This window comes from Suncus etruscus, chromosome 20 (genome assembly GCF_024139225.1).
Source record: "Suncus etruscus isolate mSunEtr1 chromosome 20, mSunEtr1.pri.cur, whole genome shotgun sequence".
NCBI lineage: Eukaryota > Metazoa > Chordata > Mammalia > Eulipotyphla > Soricidae > Suncus > Suncus etruscus.
The window spans coordinates 3,428,799-3,450,190 of NC_064867.1; the positions used below are offsets into that span (position 1 = coordinate 3,428,799).

General features: G+C 41.6%; 1 protein-coding gene and 1 non-coding gene across 9 annotated transcripts in view; one reads left to right on the top strand and one right to left on the bottom strand.

Moving 5' to 3' along the window:
* Positions 1-306: 306 nt before the first annotated feature.
* Positions 307-413, bottom strand: LOC125998412 (U6 spliceosomal RNA). The gene has a single exon (XR_007491984.1). It is a non-coding gene; the product is annotated as a U6 spliceosomal RNA (small nuclear RNA).
* A 5,600-nt stretch (positions 414-6,013) lies between these two features.
* Positions 6,014-21,392, top strand: part of LRRFIP2 (LRR binding FLII interacting protein 2) — an 84,564-nt gene continuing 69,185 nt past the window's right edge. For 7 of the 8 annotated variants that reach the window (XM_049766420.1, XM_049766418.1, XM_049766413.1 and 4 more), the window contains exons 1-2: positions 6,014-6,149; positions 16,304-16,390. In XM_049766420.1, the coding sequence (XP_049622377.1) occupies positions 6,060-6,149; positions 16,304-16,390 (177 nt within the window). In that variant the 5' untranslated portion in view covers positions 6,014-6,059. Of the gene's footprint in view, positions 6,150-16,303; positions 16,391-18,123; positions 18,175-21,392 lie in introns of all 8 variants that reach the window. The other variant, XM_049766417.1, reaches the window with a different exon arrangement.

Consider the following 21,392-nt stretch of genomic DNA (forward strand, 5'->3'; position numbering starts at 1 on the left):
AAACCTGTGTGTGCCTCTAGCTTGCAAGTTGAGCATCCTGCCGATTGTACCATCTCTCTTCCCTTGTTTTGTTTTGTTTTGTTTTAAATCGGTTCACTTCACATGCTTCTGAAAAGTAGTCATTAACTTAAATACCTAGGGGCCCTTTGTTTATAGGACAAGGAAGGTAAGGTAGAAGTTCCTCACTTTTATTGCTTATCCTGTACCTTTCCCCTTTGCTGCTATTTTGTTTTTTCTCTCGTGGCTGAACTTGTTGAAACTAATATGTTTTGAGGCATTTTTAAAGAAAATATTATTATTATTATTTTTAATACAGAACACTTCACAAAATTTGCGTGTCATCCAGGCGCAGGGGCCATGCTAATCTTTGTTTTCTTTCTTTTTTTTTTGGTTTTTGGTTTTTGGGTCACACCCGGCAGCGCTCAGGGGTTCCTCCTGGCTCTACGCTCAGAAATCGCCCCTGGCAGGCTCGGGGACCAAATGGGATGCTGGGATTCGAACCACCATCCTTCTGCATGCGAGGCAAACGCCTTATCTCCATGCTATCTCTCCGGCCCCTAATCTTTATATTGTTCCAATTTTGGTATATGTGCTGCTGAAGCGAGCACAAAAAGATCATTTTTTTAAATAAAATATTTATTTAAGCACCATGATTACGAGCATGTTTGTAGTGGGGTACAATGATTATTCTTTATGTTAATCTGTATACTAGGAAAATTCTAAAGCTTTAGATAGTCTTAGCTGAAAAGCAGGAAAAATGGGGGGAAAAGACGAAAGAGACACATTTAAGCAGATAGTGTTTTACAGCTATATATCCTATTGTTTATTTGGTGCAATTCACTTTGGGACTAGTTCATGTTTTAAGTCTTAGATTAAATAAAACATAAAGGCATCTCTCCCCTCCAGTGCTACTAAAATTTTAGAGAATCATAAAGAATAAAATGTTAACTAAAATATTATACTAAACATTTTTGTTTTTGGTTTTTGGGCTACCACTGGTGACGCTCAGGGGTTACTCCTGGCTATGCGCTCAGAAATCGCTTTCGGCTTGGGGGACCATATGGGATGCCGGGGGATCGAACTGCCGTCTATCCTGGTGAGCCACATGCAAGGCAAACACCCTACCGCTGCGCCATCACTCTGGCCCCATAAAAAAAATTCTTGTTAAAGTTTTGATTTAGTTCCAGCAAAATATTTTTTCCTGCTGTCATTAATTTTTTATTTTTATTTGTTATTTTTTTGGAGGGATTACACCCAGCAGTGCTCAGGGGTAGTATACTCCTGGCTCTATGCTCAGAAATCGCTCCTGGCAGGCTTGGGACCATATGGGATGTCGGGATTTGAACCACTGTCCTTCAGCATGCAAGGCAAACGCCTTACCTCCATGCTATCTCTCTAGCCTCATTTTATTTGTTATTTTTGTTTATTATTTCTTCGCTTAATTATTTTTAACTACCTGGAATTAGAAAATACCATGTCTTACATTATTTACTTCTAAGAGCTGTCTTTTAATGAATGTGTCCTTGTAAAGTTTGTATTAAAACAAATATTGGACAATACCAAAGTATATTAACTAAACTTGATACTCCAGTTTTGTATTGGGGTTTCCAAGATAGACAGCTTTATGGGTCAGGTTTGCATGCCTTGCACATGCCAGGGCATAACTGTGTGTTGCCTGCTTTGCCCCCAAACCACTTTGAGCACAATCAGGTATTATAATCCTGAACCCTGTGAGTACCACTAGCCCCTGAGCATTGCTTGGGAGGCCTCCTACTCCCACCAACACACACACACACACACACACACACACACCAACAACCTTTGTAAACTTTGTTCATTGCATTCTGTTTCTTGTTTCAAGTGGGTGACTACATAATAACAGGACATCATTACTATTAAGTGAATGATGTTCAAAGTTATGAGGATTTTGATGAGACTACTGTGAAAACTGCTTTTCAGAATTAAATTCTCTCTATTTGTGACTGAGATTTATCAGCTGCTGCTTTCAGAAATGCATTTCCTTTCCTTATTTTTTTTTTTTTTATATATGTCCTTTGGATCCACAGAGATGATAGTAGAGATGTTAAATACTTACATTGCATACAACTGATCTGAGTTCAACTCCGGAGTACCACCCCGTATTATCCAAAATCCAAACAACAGAATAAAATGAATCTTTGTCTCATGATATGCCTATGGCAGACTAATATGCTCTTACCAGCCTTCCCCCATAGTGTGTTTCAGTTATGTAAAGTATGCACTGCCTTGATGGCTCAACCTTACTTGTGGCCCAGTCTTTATTCTAGTTGACAGATACAAATAGCTCGCTCTATGGGAATTAGAAATGTGTCAGATCAGGTCGAATGTCCTGAGTTTTCATTGGAGAAATCTTTTGGGAAGAGAGGATTGATGTTTTATTTTTTGCCTGAATTCAGTAAATTCTAACACACTCGAGCAATTTGTCAGTCGTAATACAGTTGATCCCGTTAGGTTATACTTCCTTGAGAATTCCTTTGTGATTCGCAGTGTAATGAAATCTCTTGAGTGAATTTTGTTAAAGCTGTGCACGGATTTAAGTTGAGTAGGATGTTCGTGGAAACTGGGATACATTCTCATGAGAATTCATTTTACATGCCATGTTAGGAAGTTTAATATATGATCCGTATCAAGCTTGTTATTGAGATGAATTTTCAGTTCTTTTGTAAATTAGGCCTGTCTCATAATAATACTAATAATTGTTATTATTTGACTCAAGGAATCTTATTTATTTATTTTTGGTTTTTGGGTCACACCCGGTGAAGCTCAGGGGTTATTCCTGGCTCTGTGTTCAGAAATCACCCCTAGCAGGCTTGGGGGACCATATGGGATGGGATGCCAGGGGATTGAACTGCGGTTTGTCCTAGGCTAGCTCGTGCAAGGCAGATGCCTTATGGCTTGCGCCACCCCTCCAGCCCCAATTTTATTTTTTATTTTATTTTATTTATTATTAATTATTATTATTATTTTGTTTTTGGACCACATCCGGATGCGCTCAGGGTTACTCCTGGCTCTGCACTCAGAAGTTGCTCCTGGCAGGCTTGGGGGACCATATGGGATGCCAGGAATTGAATTCAGCTCTGCCCTGGGTCAGCTGCCTGCAAGGCAAATGCCCTACTGCTGTGCTAGCTTTCCTATCTGTTTGGTTCCTTAATTTATTTTTTAAATAGAGGTCACTTCCATTGTGTAGGCCTGTAGCACTGTATTTCCAGCAACTTGCTGGCTTGTTTGTTTTTGAGCCACACCCGGCAGCCAGCGCTCAGGGGTTACTTCTGGCTCTGTGCTTAAACATCACTTCTGGTAGTGCTCCATGAACCATATGGGGATGCCAGGAATTGAACTTGGGTTGGCTCCGTGCAGTGGAAGTGCCCTGCCTCTTTACTATCACTCTGTCCCCAGAATTATTTTGCGAATTAAAAAACATTACTTTTATAAGACTGGAACCGTAGTATAGTGGTAGGGCACTTGCCTTACATATGCTGACTGTGTTTGATCCCCTGTCCTCCATATGGGCTCCTTAGTTCCCAAGAGCAGAGCCAGAAGCTCACCCTTAGTACTGCTAGATAGGGCCCCAAAATCAAACCAAAAATTATTTTATTTTATTTTATTTTATTTATTTTTATTTTTATTTTGGGGTCACACCCAGCAGTGCTCAGGGGTTCCTCCTGGCTCCACGCTCAGAAATTGCTCCTGGCACGCTCAGGGGACCGTATGGGATGCCAGGGCTCGAACCACCATCCTTCTGCATGCAAGGCAAACGCCTTCCCTCCATGCTATCTCTCTGGCCCCAACACATCACCTTTATAACTTTAAGGCTCTTGAGTATATTTTTCTTGAATATGTTATTAGAGCTTCAGGCTGAGTGATTTGTCTGAAGTGTTTTTGTTCTGAAATAGAAATATATTTTATTCTATTGAACATTTTTAATATTTTATATTTAAATACTATATTTTCAGAACAAAATACATTTTGTTCTAAAACAGTGGTCCTCAAACTATGGCCCGCGGGCCACATATTGTATTTGTATCTGTTTTGTTTCTTCATTGCAAAATAAGATATATGCAGTGTGCATAAGAATTCGTTCATAAGTTTTGTGTTTACTATAGTCAGACCCTCCAATGGTCTGAGGGACAGTGAACTGGCCCCCTGTTTAAAAAGTTTGGGGACCCCTGTTCTAAAATATAAATATACTTGTAATAACTTTAATCTGTTAGAAGAATTATTGCTGACTGCAGTTTCTGAAGTTAATAAAATATTTTTAAGCCAGTTAAATTAAAACATTTTTATACGTTGCTGTGATTCACATGGTAAAAAAGGTTTTAAAAATTATTTTGAATTTAGGCCCAGAGAGAAAATACAGCAGTAGGGCATTTGCCTTGCACGGCCAACCCAGAACGGACGGTGATCCCATCCCTGGCATATCCCATATGGTCCCCTCAGCCTGCCAGGAGTGATTTCTGAGCTCAGAGCCAGGAATAACTCCTGAGTCCTTCTGGGTATGACCCCAAAAACCCAAAGCAAACAGAAAAACAAAACGCAAAACACAAAAAAATTATTATGAACTTAAATGCCGTATGGACTCGGGTCAGACAGGTTATTTGATGCCACTGAACTATTTGACCCACAATATTGTGCGCTTTGTATGAGACAGACAGTGATGATGATATCTGCGGTCTCAGTGATGATGACAATGTCTGTGCTGATTCCCTCACATCAGATACAGCTGAAGCTCTGGTTGGACATAGAGATGATGATGAGGAATCCAGTTTTGAAGGATTTTAACCTTTGTGATTTAGCTTGATTACCTGTTAAACTACGGTTTTCTGCATTTTATTTAAAGTTTTAAAGTTATTATTGCTAGTTTACAGTTTTTCTTTAGCAATAAATATTGAAAAACATTTAACCTACAGATTTCTCAATTATTGTAATTGTTTTCGGTATATATATATATATATATATATATATATTTTTTTTTTTTTTTTTTCTTTCTTTCTTTCTTTTGGTTTTTGGGTCGCACCTGGCAGCACTCAGGGGTTACTCCTGGCTCCATGTTAAGAAATCGCTCCAGGGGCCGGGCGGTGGCGCTAAAGGTAAAGTGCCTGCCTTGCCTGCGCTAACCTTGGACGGACCGCGGTTCGATCCCCCGGTGTCCCATATGGTCCCCCAAGCCAGGAGCAACTTCTGAGCACATAGCCAGGAGTAACCCCTGAGCGTTACCGGGTGTGGCCCAAAAACCAAAAAAAAAGAAATCGCTCCTGCCAGGCTCAGGGGACCATATGGGAAGTCGGGATTCAAACCACTGTCCTTCTGCATGCAAGGCAAACACCTTACCTCCATGCTATCTCTCCGGCCCCTGGATATATATATTTTTATTTTTGAAATTTACCAGTGGCTTCTGCATTTTCCACCTCGGTTTCTATTTGAGTTATTAAGTTTTCCCAGTTTTTAGGGTAAAATTAGCGGGGGTCGACTTATACTCTGGTCGGCTTTTATTCGGGTATATAGGTATTCTAAACTTTTTGTAATAATTTTGTATTATTATTTGGGTATCAGAGATTGAACCTAGAGGTCTCATACTTGTATGGCATGCACTCTACCACTGAGTTATATCTGGCATCTTAAAATTTGTTGGAAGAGTTTTATTTTGGGTTGGATTACACCCAGTGGCGCTCAGGGATTATTCCTCACTCTGCGCTCAGAAATCACTTTTGGCAGGCATGGAGGACTGTATGGGATGCTGGGATTTGAACTACTGTCAGTCTTGGATCGACTGTGTGCAAGGCAAACGCCATTCCGCTGTGCTCTCTCTGCCTTCCTTCCTTTTTGGGTGTTGGAAGAGTTTTATAAGAAAGTGTTTGGTTAGTGGTTTATATATAAGTGCATGAATATAATCTCTTCATTAAGTGACAGTATGTGTGCACATTAAAGCTGCAGGGGAAAAATCATAGAATTTTCTGTTTCTGTTTTTTTTAGGACTGAAAAGAGAATCAAAACCACTTTATACAATTAACTTTTGAGACAATATGGGGACTCCTGGTTCTGGAAGAAAAAGGACCCCTGTGAAGGATCGATTTTCTGCAGAAGATGAAGCTTTGAGCAGCATAGCCAGAGAGGTAAGTCTACAAACCCCTCTCAATCCTGAGTGACTTGGATGGGAACGTTGTAAAAATAGTGGAGTGAGAGATAAACATTTATTCAGCTAATTTTAGAAGGTTTACTATGAGGACAATGAGGTATTTGGTCTCTAATGCATTGCAGTAGAATAAAAGAGTTACCTTGCAACCAGATCAATAGTACAGTGGGTAGGGCACTTGCCATGCGTGTAGCTAACCTGGGTTATCCTCGCCATCCCATATCATCCCCTGAACACATAGGCCAGCAGTAACTCCTGAGTGCAGAGCCTGAAGTGAGCCCTGAGCATTGCCTGGTGTGACTGAAAAACAAACAAAACAAAACAACAATGAAAAAGACTCTCTCTTTGTCTCTCTCTCTGTCTCTCTTCTCTCTCTCTGTCTCTCTCTCTCCTCTCTCTCTCCTCTCTCTCTGTCTCTCTCCCCTCTGTCTCTCTCCCTTTCTCTCTCTGTCTCTCTCCCTACACACACACACACACACACACACACACACACACACACACACACACACACACACACACACACACACACACCTGGTGTTAAATACAGTTAGATGACCTAATTAAAAATTTGGTACCTAGGGCCAGAGAGATAGTACAGTGGTAGAGGTCCTCCATGCTTGCCAGGAGCGATTTCTGAGCAGAGAGCCAGGATTAACCCCTGAGCACTTATGGGTGTGACCCCCCACCCCCACAATATTGGTACCTAAAATTGTCTCCTGAAGGGAAGTTGCTAAGAAATTGAGTAATGATTTTTATTTGTTAATTTGGAAACCTTAGCAACACAATAAATATTATGCCTCTTAATATGTCTTTCACTATTCTTTGGTATGAGTGTCGTGGAAGAATAAACAAAATCAAACACTAAGTTCTATCTTAGCTACCTGAATTAGTCATTTTTTTCTTGAATGTTTCATGTTCTAGAATTTTGTATTGCTGTAAAGATTTAGATTACACCTTACTTTTCTTATTCAGAAAGGTTTTATATAACTGACTACTCATCCTGTCTACTCTGGACTTGATTCAGCTCAGTTAGTGCATTTCTTTCAGATTATAAAGTTTTAGTGTGCTTTAGTATCTGTTGTATGATCCCCATTGAATGAAAGTTTGATTTTCGGTGGGGATTGCAAGAGGACTGACTGACTCCTCATGGAGTTTAGGAGGCTGGGCCCAGGGTCCCACCATTAGTTTGCAGCCAACTTGGTCTGTATGTCGGTGCAGGAGCCAGAGGAAGTGATGCTTCTCGGGCCTGAAGTGCCAGGGATACCTGCGAGGTGCCCCTAGCCTGTATTCTGTGACACTGTTGTCCATGTGGTACCAGGAATTGAATCCCAGTTAGGCGCATGCTAGACTGCTGTGCTCTATCTCCCAGCTCCTTGGACAGAAGTTTTAAAGTTAGATGCTTCCCACTTTTACAGGCATTTGAGTGTGTATTTCCATAGGCATTTAAACACTATAAATTACTTTATTTAAAAACATATCACATAGTTTACTATAATTATTTGTTTCCATTGAAATCATTTTTTTTGGGGGGGAGGGGTCACATCTGTCAGCGCTCAGCGGTTACTTTTGGCTCTGTGCTCAGAAAATCTCTCCTGGCAGGCACGAGGACCATATGGGATGCCGAGATTCAAACGAACATCAATCCTGGGTCGGCTGCTTGCAAGGCAAACGCCCTACTGCTATGCTATCTCTTTGGCCCCTCCATTGAAATAATTAAAAAGAAAAGAAAAGGGAAAGAAAGAAGAAAAAAGAGAAAAAAATTAGAAATTACTGTATCTTGCAAATGAGGTAATTAAGTCATTGTCAGGAAGTTTAGAAAGCTCTTGTTGCTAATTGATCATTCTGCTGTTTAGTTTCTGAATATTACTCATTGGTAGCTAAGTTAGTGTGTTCCTACAGGGATGGTAAAAAAACTGGAGCTGTCACACAGCTGTGAATGTGGCCGCTACAGTTCAGGAATTGCTGACGTGGTGTCTTTTGTGGGATGTGTTCTCTCTCGGCTGCCAGGCTTCTGGGAGTATAAGAAGGTGGGGAGGGGGCCCGGAGAGATAGCACAGCGACGTTTGCCTTGCAAGCAGCCAATCCTGGACCAAAGGTGGTTGGTTCGAATCCCGGTGTCCCATAGGGTCCCCCGTGCCTGCCAGGTGCTATTTCTGAGCAGACAGCCAGGAGTAACCCCTGAGCACTGCCGGGTGTGACCCAAAAACCAAAAATTTAAAAAAATTAAAAAAAAAGAAGGTGGGGAGGGTGCTCACACTCATCCCAAAAATGTTCTGGTGATGGTTGCCCAAATACTGGCATAACTGGAGCATTGGTCAGATTTGGTTTCTCTGCAGAGAAGCAGGGCCATTGGCGGGGTAAATAACAGTCGTGGATCATGATGGGTGTAGCAGATGTGGCTTTGGTAGGGTGGGGACTTGGCTTGCCCTCTCCTCCCAAGATTGCTAGCTTTCTGCTTCGTGGTGGGCATACTCCTATTTTTTCACAGCTTGGTATACATATCTTTTGAGAACTGAGTGAAGCTACGGAGCTGGTCAAATGCGGACACGGCAGTCTGCATTTCATTTGCTATTTTTGAAAGGTCCTAAGTATAGAAAGATTTTGATATGCTATTTCTACAGATAGAAAGATGATATTTTAGAGAAAATGTCCCCATGAAGTATTTTGTGGAAGAGGTCAGGAGGAAAACCAGGAGAAACGAGAAAGCCAAGAGATAAGAGTTAGAAGGATGATAAATGGTTTTGGAAGTCCACAAAGAGCCAGACAAGGAAGATAAGAATGGTGATATTCCTTTTGGGTTTGATAGAAGTTATTAATGACTTTTGCATGCATAATTTCATAAAGTGATTTGGACATATGCCAGAGTGCAGTCATTTGAGGAAAGTGGATTGTGGAAGGAGATGACAGAAAAGTTGCTGTCGAGAGATGACAAGGGAGGAGTTGGAGTGATAGTATAGAGAGAGGGCATTTGCTTTGCATGCAGCTGGGTTTTATTCCTGGTACCCTACATGGTTTCCTGAGCCTGCCAGGAGTGAGCATAGAGCCAGGAGTAAGCCCTGAGGCACTGCTGGATGTGACCCCAAAAAGAAAAGAAAGAGAAGACAAGGTAGAAATAAACCCAGATGGGTTATATTATTAAGTTACTTTATTTGGGGGGGGGGGGGCATATCCAGCAGTACTCATGGGTTACTCCTGGCAGGCTCAAGGGACTGTATGGGATGCCGGGGATCGAACGCAGGTTTGTCCCAGCTCAGCCATATGCAAGGCAAACGCCCTACCACTGTGCTTTCACTCTGACCCCACTGTTTTTTTTCTTTTTTGGTGAGAAAGACTTTGAGTCCACTTAAGGATAAGGGTTGATGGGGAGAGAGATGATTAGGTGTCAGATATTTGCAGTAAGCTTCCTAGGGAAATTTGAATTTACATTGTAATGTGAAAGGGTATATGTTTGTGTTGGTAGAGTTAAAAAAGAAGCACACAGGCACTTAGACACATGCTTATTTAACATTTAACTCTTGCATTTGAATCTTATGTGGATGGAGTAAAAATTTATATATGTAGGGATTGGAGATGTACAATGGTGAGGGAACATTGACCTACCCGGGAATAACCAGACATTGCCAAAGGTGCCCTTGGAGGCCCCTGAACCCTACTGGTTGTAACATGGAGGCCCTCTGTACAGCAAGGGTAATACAGGTATCCCTGGCATCACAGGGCCTGGGCTACATCACATCCTCAGACCTGGGCACTGAACAGCGGGCCTGATTCGCCGAGAATCTCCAGTGGGACTCCAGGGCCTCCTGAGTACCACTTATCAGGCCCCACATCCCAAATACAGACTTTGAAAATATTTAAAAATTATATATTTAAAATGATTGTCCAGTAGATGGAAAATGTGTAATAGTTTATTTTCCTTCCTTCCTTCCTTCCTTCCTTCCTTCCTTCCTTCCTTCCTTCCTTCCTTCCTTCCTTCCTTCCTTCCTTCCTTCCTTCCTTCCTTCCTTCCTTCCTCCCTCCCTCCCTCCCTCCCTCCCTCCCTCCCTCCCTCCCTCCCTCCCCTCCCTCCCTCCCTCCCCTTCCTCCCTCCCTCCCTCCCTCCCTCCCTCCCCTCCCTCCCTTCCTCCCTCCCTCCCTTCCCTCCCTCCCTCCCTCTCTCCCTCCCTCCCTCCTCCTTCCCTCCCTTCCCTCCCTCCCTCCCTCCTTCCCTCCCTCCCTCCTTCCTCCCTCTCTTCTCTCCCTTCCCTCCCTCCCTCCCTCCCTCCCTCCCTCCCTCCCTCCCTCCCTCCCTCCCAATTATGGTTGTAACCTTACTTTAGGATGTATTTCAGGCAGATAAAATTTTGGTTTTGTTTTCTGTTGCACCTTGTAGTGCTCAAGAGTTCCGTGCTCAGTGGTCACTCCTGGTGATGGGGTGGTATATGCAGTTCTAGGAATCAAACCAGGGCCAGCCACATGCAAGACAAGTGCTTTGCCTCCCTCCTGTGTTGTCTCTCCAGATCTAGGCAGATTTAATTTAACAATGTGTACTATGGGTTAACAAGAATGGGGAGAAGGGTTTTGGGGATAGTGAGAGTGGAAGTAAATTAGTGCGTTAAATATTATTACTTTTGGGGCTGGCGAGGTGGCACTAGAGGTAAGGTGTCTGCCTTGCAAGCACTAGCCAAGGAAGGACCGCGGGTTGATCCCCTGGCGTCCCATATGGTCCCTCCAAGCCAGGGGCAATTTCTGAGCACTTAGCCAGGAGTAACCCCTGAGCATCAAACAGGTGTGGCCTGAACCCCCCCCCCCAATATTACTTTTTATTTTTTAATTTGTAATTTTTTGGGTTTTGGATCACACTCAACAGTGCTCAGGGGTTACTCCTGGCTCTGTGCACAGAAATCACTCCTCAAAGGCTCAGGGGGCCATGTGGAAAACCGGGACAGATACCACCATCTGAACTGGGTTGGCCACGTGCAAGGCAAATGTCCTATCTCTGTGGTATCTTGAAGGCCCCTTGTTAGGTATCCTAGGTGGAAGTTTTTGCTAAGAGTATTTGGAGTGGGAGGTTTGTTGGACTAGACACCGTGATCCTCAAACTATGGCCCGCAGGCCACATATTGTATTTGTATCTGTTTTGTTTCTTCATTGCAAAATAAGATCTATGCAGTGTGCATAAGAATTCGTTCATAAGTTTTGTTTTTACTGTAGTCAGACCCTCCAATGGTCTGAGGGACAGTGAACTACCCCATGTTTAAAAAGTTTGAGGACCCCTGGACTAGAGAGTAAATGCTGGATTCAAAGATGATTTTGTTTAAATATAGGAAACCCTTAGACACTGAATTTTGAAAAAGTGTGACAAGCATTTATTTTCTGGAGATTGGAACATAGTGCTACAAAGCATATTAACTGGAGCGTGTGAAGGTGCGTTTTATTGTTTTTGTTTGGGGCCCACACCCATCTGTGCTAGGTCTTATTCTTGGAACTGTACTCAGGGTTTCCTCCTGTAAGAGTTTAGGCCATATGTGGAGTCAGTGTATAGACAGCAAGTATCTTGAGCCCTGTGCCATATCTTTCTGTCTCTCTGTCTCAGCAGTGTTAATTTATTATAACGTTCATTACTGTCACTAGAAGTTTCTTTTTTCTGTCTCTTTTTGGTTTTTGGGCCATCCCCGGCGGCACTCAGGGGTTACTCCTGGCTCTGGGCTCAGAAATCGCACCTGGCAGACTTGGGGGACCTTATGGGATGCTGGGAATCGAACCGGGTCCATCCCGTGTTGGCCACGTGCAAGGTTAACGCCCTACTGATTGACTATCTCCGGTCCCTGTCGCTAGAAGTTTCTTGTAGGACTCATACCCAAGAGTGTGGTCACTCCCAGTAGGAATGATTCTGTGTCAGGCCTGATGTCCTCATCTGTCAACGTAGTTCGATCCTGGGACTACCAGGGCTTCCCCAGCATGGTGAGTTTAAGTGGTGTCAGGATCAAACTCCAGGCTTTGTACCTGTGCAGCATGTTCTCTTCTACTTGTGCTATCTATCTTTCTGCTGTGTAGCCCCTTTTTCTTTTTGGTAAGGGAGGCACAGGAATCACCCCTGGATAGGGCTCAGAGAACCTCTCTGGTGCTGGGAATTGATCTCTGGTTGACTGCATTCAGGCCAGCGCCCAGCCTTTTGTTCTCTCTCTCTCTCTCTCTCTCTCTCTCTCTCTCTCTCTCTCTCTCTCTCTCTCTCTCTCTCTCTCTCTCTCTCTCTCTCTCTCTCTCTCTCTCTCTCCTCTCTCCTCTCTCTCCTCTCTCTCTCTTCCCCCCCCCCCCCGTCTCCTCTCTCCTCTCTCTCCTCTCTCTCTCCCCCCCCCCCCCCGTTATGTAACAAAGAAATTTGAGGTTAGTAGCTGCTCTTCTGTTCCTTGTACCAGTCCTATAAATAATTATTCATTATCTTTCTCTGGGTTTGCTTCTTCTAGGCATTTCCTATAAATGGAGTTACGCAGTATGTGATTTTTCTACCAGCTCTTTTGCCTGTGAAATATTTTCAGGTTACTTCCTTGTGATAGCTTGTATCAAGATTTCATTCTTTTTTTTCTTTTTTTTTTTGGTTTTTGGGTCACACCAGGCAGCGCTCAGGGGTTCCTCCTGGCTCTATGCTCAGAAATCACTCCTGGCAGGCTCACAGGATCATATGGGATGCCAGGATTTGAGCCACCGTCCATCTGCATGCAAGGCAAATGTCTGACCGCTATGCTTCTGTCCAGCCCCCGAAATAGATTTTTAAAGGAAGAGTATAGGGATTTTCGTTTTTCAGATTGAGTCCAGTTTAAAATCAGTGTGAGAAGACAGATTGCTCTGGCCATACCAGGCTTCAGAGCTTCATGTAATTGGAAAATTCCTAAACTGAGATAACTGTTCAACTATTAAACAGTCTCTTCTTAGGAACTTTCTGTGTAATTTTGCCAGACCAAACGATGGTTTCTCCTGCTTGCTTCTTTCCTTACATTCATTGTATTCTTGACTGTCTTACGTAGATTGTGAACTTCTTTGGGCACAAATACCATCTCTTGTCTGTCTTTTCACCACCTGCCTTGATGTTTACATGCAGTAGACCTACATACACTGACTGAATGTCTTAGTGGGAAACTTGAGCACAAACTTGAGCACAACTTGGGAGAAATACCTACTACTGTTTTCAGAGGAGGGATTTGAATCAGTTTGGATGTGGCAGAAAACAGAGGGAACCACTATAAGAGAGAAACCAGGAGATGATTTTTTTTAAGTTTCATGTGGAACATAAAGCTATGTCCTGTCTCACATCCTTGGTATTTTGGCCCATAGCCTGAAATTCTATTATTTATTTAGCAGACATGGAGGCATGGAAGTATAGAGTGACAGAAACATGCAATTTAAAGATACTGAAAGTTGGGGCCAGAGAGATAGCACAGCGGTAAGGCATTTGCCTTAGATGCAGAAGGATGGTGGTTTGAATCCCGGCATCCCATATGTTCTCCTGAGCCTGCCAGGAGCGATTTCTGAGCATAGAGCCAGGAGTAACTCCTGAGCACTGCTGGGTATGACCCAAAAAACCAAAAATAAATAAATAAATAAATAAATAAACAAATAAATAATAAATAAATAAATAAAAATAAAAAGTACTGAAAGCATTTAGTCCCTGCATAGAGTATTATACTGTAAAAAAAAGAAAAAGGTAAAAACATACATAGAGGGTAATATTTTAACCACCTTTTTTTTTTTTGATATTTGGGCCACACCCGTTTGATGCTCAGGGGTTACTCCTGGCTAAGCGCTCAAAAATCGCCCCTGGCTTGGGGGGACCATATGGGACGCCGGGTGATCGAACTGCGGTCGCGACCTTTCCTTGGCTAGCGCTTGCAAGGCAGATACCTTACCTCAAGCACCACCTCACCGGCCCCAATTTTAACCACCTTTAATAGAAGGTAGAATATTCTCTGCTAAGCAAAGATGTTGTGAAGAGAGACTTAGCTGAATATAGTAGAACTCAGGAATAGAGGGAGACAGGACTTTAGGAGATCTGAGAAAGAAATGCCCTCATTTTGCTTTTCTTCTCCTAGCTACTGTCTGTTTTGAATGTGTGCTTTAACCGTAAGAAATAGCCAGCTTGATATGCCTCTCATACAGCAGAATAACTTGCTTTGAAATTCAGACTGGCAGACATGCAGCCATATACAGGATGACTTCTGGGGCAGGGTTCTAGAGGAACATAAGGCTTTGGAAGCAGTTGCAACCTCCACGCAAGATAAGAGTTCCTATTGTAGGATTCCATTTATATGAAGTGCCTAGAACAGGGCCACGTCCCTTTTCACTTGAAAGAGTTTTTTGCAATTCTGGGCATATATGTCTATAAAATAGGTATACAAATTTTATTGCTATTTATAGTTATTACAAATATTTACTGGTAATCATACAGAACTTTCTTTCAAAGAAATCTTTTTTTTGGGGGGGTCACACCCGATAGCGCTCAGGGGTTACTCCAGGCTCTACGCTCAGAAATTACTCCTTGCAGGCTCGGGGGACCATATGGGATGTCAGGATTTGAACCACTGATCTTCTACATGCAAGGCGAACACCTTACCTCCATGCTATCTCTCTGGCCTCTTTCAAAGAAATTTCTAAAAAGTTATGTGATCTTTGGGTTGAAACACATATTTAAGAATCTAGGGTCTAAAATAGGTAATTCATAGAAACTGGAAGTAAATTAGGGGCTCCCAAAATCCTCAAATGAAGGGATAACAAGGAGAAACTAGTTGCTGTAGATATTTTTGGGAGATGAAAATATTGTGGAATTAGTAATGCAGTTGTACAGTCTTGTGAATATACTGGACATATAACTAAGTTGTGACTTTTAGGTGCTGAATTTAATGGTTTGTGACATATCTCAAGTTAGTTTCCTATGAAAACTTGCTGAAACATGTAGAAAGTGAGAATCAAGAGAGATGGCGTGAGTTTGAAGAAACTCGTTTCATGTGGTAGAAATTGGTATTATCTGGAAATGGAATATTGCTAATATCCAAAGTAGAATAGTTGCCTTTTTAAGTTTCTAACTTGTATGATTGATTAATAAGGAAAAGAAAGTTTGGAGATGTAAAATGAATCAAATGAACTATTTTGGCGGGAGGTCAAGAGAGGCTGGGAGAGAGGTACCTTGAGAGAGTCTAAAGAAAGAGCCTGGAGCATTAAAGGGAACAAGAGGTCGCTGGAGAGGACATTCAAACTTACTGAGAGATGATCTCCTTTCTCCCCTTTGAAAGTAATGTCTCATCTTCTGGTTCTCAAAACTTGTTTAAATAAAACATAATATAAAAATGCCTTTTACAGGGGTCAGAGAGATAGCATGGAGGTAGGGCAGTTGCCTTGCATGCAGAAGGATGGTGGTTCGAACCCTGGCATTCCATATGGTCCCCTGCACCTGCCAGAAGTGATTTCTGAGCGTAGAGCCAGGAGTAACCCCTGAGCACTGCTGGGTGTGACTCAAAAAAAAAAAAGCCTTCTGCACACCTATATTCATTGCAGCACTATTTACAATAGCCAGAATCTGGAAACAACCCAGATGCCTGAGAACAGAAGAATGGCTAAAGAAACGGTGGTACATCTACACAATGGAATACTATGCAGCTGCCAGAAAAAATGAAGTCATAAAAATTTTCTATACATGGATGGACATGGAAACTATTACGCTGAGTGAAATAAGTTAGAGGGAGAGAAATAGACACAGAATAGTCTCACTCATCTGTGGGATTTAGGAAAAGTAAAAGACAGTATTGCAATACTCCCAGAGACAGTAGAGATGAGGGCTGGAAGGAACGGTCTATGATATGAGGCTTATCACAAAGTGTGGTGCGTGCAGTTAGAGAAATAACTACACAAACAATAGTCATGACAATGGTAATGAGTGAGAGAAATAGAGTGCCTGTCTTAAAGACAGGCCCCAGGGCATGGGGGTGAGATGGGGGCATTGGTGGTGGGGAGGTTGCTCTGGTGAAGAGGGGTGTTCTTTTCTATAACTGAAACTCAACTACAAACATGTTTGTAATCATGGTACTTAAATAGATATTATAATAAATAAAAATATAAATAAAGGTTGTTGCTATGGGTTTCATAAAACTGATCTCTCTTAACTTGCAGGCCGAGGCTAGGTTGGCAGCAAAAAGGGCTGCTCGGGCAGAAGCAAGAGATATACGCATGAGAGAACTGGAACGACAACAAAAAGAGGTAATTGGACAGTGACCCTGATCTCAGAAATATCTCTACTTTGTTTCTTTAATAGTGAAGTGAATCTGGGCCCTTTGTGAGACGGGGATAAAATAATGCAAGGTGTACAGGTCAGAGAATTAAAATAAGTATTTGTTGTAAATAGTAACAGCAGACATACGTAATCACAACTGAATCTTTGTAGCATTGTAAGTACCTTATGTACAGTAGATAGAGATGGTGCTTGTTCATAGTAGACCTAAATATTCTAGAATGTAGAGTAATTGCAGTATGATTATACAGTAAGGAACTGTAGCCATCCAACTTCATAAATTTTAAGGGAGTTTATTTGATAGCAGAAAATGCTTATGTAAGAAAACGAAAACTAAATTCGATAGAACTTTATGTTAAAAAACGATATCTGTAGGATTAAGAGCTATGAAGAAGTAAAACCTCTCAGTACTTAGTTCATAGTGAAATCATAATTGGCTTTGCCTTTCTATAGCACATTATTTTTAATATGCTTTTGTTGTCAGAAAAGAAACAATCTAGTAGACATATAGAAATTGGTGTATGTTAAAATGTTAATGTGTTTAAATGGAAGAAACATTCTTTCTCTCGGGTATTATCTTAGGTTCGAAGTATCCCATAACAAATGCTTTTGATATATTATGAGAGGGGAGGAAACTTTGCAAACTATTGTTGATATTAAACACATTACTTTAATATTGGTAGTGAAATGTCTACTCAAGGTTAAAGGGAATATTATAGAGAACCTATTGCACAGCTCAAAAACAAAACCTAAATATGTATTTGCTATGTCAAAGTTTTATTTATAGTTTAAATACTCAATGCAGTTCTTAGCTTGATAATAAAGTGTTATAGAGTATTTCGTGTTTGATTGAAAGATAAGCTTTTTTTTTTTTTTTTTTTGGGCCACACTTAGCAGTGCTCAGGGATTGTTCCTGGTTCTGCGCTCAGAAATTGCTCCTGGCAGGCTCAGGACCGTATGCCGGGAATCGAACCCAGGTCTGTCCTGGTCGGCCATGTGCAAGGAGACGCCTTACCGGCTGTGTTATTGCTTTGGCCCTAAGATAAGCTTTTCTACTCCTAACATTACAGGACATTATATGAAGATAGCTATTTATGGTACATTTTCTTCTAACTGGGAATTTTTAGTTTAGTAATTTTTTTATTTCTTTTTGTTTCTTTGATTTTTGTTTTTTGTTTTTTTGGGTCACACTCGCAGCGCTCAGGGGTTACTCCTGGCTCTACGTTCAGAAATCACCCCTAGCAGGCTCAGGGGACCATATGGGATGCTGGGATTCAAACCACCATCCTTCTGCATGCAAGGCAAATGCCCTACCTCCATGCTATCTCTCCAGCCCCTTTCTTTTTATTTCTTTGACATTTTTTCTTCTTTCCCTTTTCCTTTTTTTGGGGGGGGGGGCAGGCACTCCCGGAGGCTCTCAGGGGTTATTCCTGCCTCTGCACTCAGAAATTAACTCCTGGCAGGCTCTTGGGACCAGGTGGGTTGCCGGCGGTTAAACCCTGTTCAGCCACGTACAAGGCAGACACCCTATCCTTTGTGCTATCACACCAGCCCCTGATTTAGTAATTTTCTGTATTTTTTAATGTGTCTCTTACTTTGTGCCAAGTGATCATTGTTCTTCAGAGAAATGTAGATGTTAATATTTTCTAGAGAATGCAGTTTAAAAGTACTTAATCAACTTATGGAACTTTTGCATTTGTAGCCTTCTCATCATTCCTTTGATCGGAAATGGGGACAGATTCACAAGTGGCTGGTAGGCTAGGATTGCCTGTCCTGCATGCTGTGAGCTGTTGCCTAAAATAATGGAAGCGTGTAGTAAAACATTGACTAATAGTTTGCGGGGGAGGGGGGTGTTTGGCATGTTTGAACCTCAAGGTCAGAGTTTTCTGTCTATAGTATCCCATGTTATGTACCTGAAGTCCCATCACTTTTTGTTGAAGTGTACAGTCTCACACTTATAGATGCTCCGGCCAAAATTTGAGTAAATGAAGTGCTTTCTTTGTTGAGTCTGTTTTTCCCTTCCTGTTTCCCTCTTTCTTTCCTTTTCTCTTTTCTCCTTTCCCCTTCCCTTTTACACGCCTCTCTTTTTATTGGAACACCATAAATTAATACCATTAATGATAGAATTTCATAGTACAACATTTCAACACTACACCCACCACCATTGTTGCCTTTTTAAAACAAACAAACAAACAAACAGCATGTTTTTTGACATTGGAGGAGAGGAATATTTTTTTCTTATCACTGACATCTAAGCACAGTTTGTTGAATTGTTTTCTGGCAAATACCCCTGTTTCTTTTCTTTTCTTTTTCTTTTTTTGGCCATACCCGTTTGATGCTCAGGGGTTACTCCTAGCTAAGCACTCAGAAATGCCCCTGGCTCGGGGGGACCATATGGGACGCCAGGGGATCAAGTCGCGGTCCTTCCTTGGCTAGCGCTTGCAAGGTAGACAGACACCTTACCACCTCGTCGGCCCCAATACCCCTGTTTCTATTAATCAAGAAGCTAATTGACAATTTAAAACTACTTTAGAAATACCTGCATAAAGCTTTCATTCTTCCAGGGAAGGAGGATTCTCTTACTAAAAACCAGGCTATCTGGCTTTTTTTTTTCTTTATCATTTTTTTATTCTTACTGTAATCAGCACAGATTTAGCCAGCATAGGATCTTATCTCTCTCTCTTTTTTTTTTATACCTCTTTTTTTGTATTGCTTTGTATTCTGTTGAGTCAGATTTGGATACTGGCTTCAACTTTATGGCATTTTAGATTTTTTTTTTTTGTCTTTTGTGCTATAATTTATTGTAAAAATGAAGAAGGTCTCTAGCCTAAAGCTCTTAAGACAGTATAAAGATCAGTAGATTCTGGGGGCTTAGGAAAGAGAAGAATTGGGAGGTACAAAAATAGGCATTCTTTTGTCCCATAACATTATGTTGAATAGTGCTGATTTAGGGCCGAGTTTGTGGTGGCAAAAGGAACGGTAGTGTCAGTTCAGACCTCTGTAGTGTTGATTCTTTATTCTGTAGTCTTTATCCGAAGTCTTTTTAGGTCAGTGTTCCAGCTGGCTCTCAAAAGAAAAAATGTTTACAGAGACATATCAATGCTTATTAAGTGATTTTTATTTAGAGTCATTTTTGTAGGTGTAATTGAAAATAAATAGGGATTCATCTATTTTTGCTTCATTTTTAATGGGATCTGCTCTTTAGAAGTAGGCTTAAAAATGTCCTTGTGTGTAGGTGGAATGAAAAGAATGACTACAATGAAGGAAAGATTGATCATTAAGCCACATGTCACTCTGCCTCAAATTACACTGGGAGGAAACTTACGGAACTAAACTTTCTGGGTACACAAGTTTCTGTAAACCAGCTAAGCTGCCTGTCTAGCTTATAAACTGTACCTCTTGTTTTGGCTACCATGCATGCCCACAAAACTTTTTTAGTTATCATCTAATAGTCAGATAAAAGAAAGGAATTAGATTGAGGTCAGAGTGGTGGTGCAGTGGTAGTACGTTTGCCTTGCACATGGCTGACCCTGGACGGACCTCAGTTCCATCCCCCCAGTCCCAAATGGTCCCCCATGCCAGGAGTGATGTTCGAGCTCATAGCCAGGAGTAACCCCTGAGTGTCACCGGGTGTGGCCCAAAAACCAAAACAAAATGTTTTGTGAACAGACTTTGGAACATATTTGATCATTTGTGCCAGTGTACACAGAAGAGAACGGGACCACAGGTGTTTCGGAATTAGAATAAAAGCTAATGATCAAAATAAAGTATGGAATTGTGATGTTTTAGTTCAATTACTCTATTTAATTATCTTATATACCAATGGTTAGACACAGCTACATCTATTTATTTCACCTGCATAATAATCATACTGTATTGCCATGGAGTTACCATGGCAATCAGGGTTGTAGATTAATTTATTACAGTGGGTCCTTGAGGTGTTGATTCGTTTTGGAAAAAGATATCGTTGATTAAGAGTGAGCCTAGGTGAAAGTTGTAGATTGTAGTCAAGGCAAATTACTTCAACACTTTGGACTTTGAAGATAAGTTCTTTACTGTTTGTTATTACGTCTAGGGATGAATATTTGAATCATATGACTCAGAATTTAATGTTCCAGTGCTAATGGCTAATGTGAATTGCACATGATTAGTAAACTATTAGGCTTTGGACATATATGTATATATGTTTACATTTCTTTCTTTTTCTTTCTTTCTTTCTTTCTTTCTTTCTTTCTTTCTTTCTTTCTTTCTTTCTTTCTTTCTTTCTTTCTTTCTTTCTTTCTTTCTTTCTTTCTTTCTTTCTTTCTTTCTTTCTTTCTTTCTTTCTTTCTTTCTTTCTTTCTTTCTTTCTTTCTGTCTCTCTCTCTCTCTCTCTCTCTCTCTCCCTCCCTCCCTCCCTCCCTCCCTCCTTCCTTCCTTCCTTCCTTCCTTCCTTCCTTCCTTCCTTCCTTCCTTCCTTCCTTCCTTCCTTCCTTCCTTCCTTCCTTCCTTCCTTCCTTCCTTCCTTCCTTCCTTCCTTCCTTCTTTCCTTCCTTCCTTCTTCACCCCCTCTCTTCACTGTCCCTCTGTCCTCCCCCCTTTTCCCTCCCTCCCCATCTTCCTCCCTCCGCATCTCCCTCCCTTTCCCCTTTTTCCCCATATCTCTTTACCTCCCTCCCCTCCTCCCTCTCTCCTCTCCCTCCTTCTCTATTCTCCTTCCCCTTCTTCCTCTCCCTCCCTCCCTCCCTTCCTCTCTCCCTTTCTCCCTCACCCTCACGCTCAGGGATTACTCCTAGCTCTGCACTCAGAAATTGCTTTTGGGTCCATCCCACTACCGCTATGCTATTACTCAGGCCCCGAGATGATCTTTCTCTTATTTATCCAGTTTCTTCTATTATAGTTTTTCACATTAATACCACATAGTTATAATTTAGTTTATTTTTGGTTTTGTTTTTGGGCCACACCCAGCAGCGCTCAGGGAGTACTCCCAGT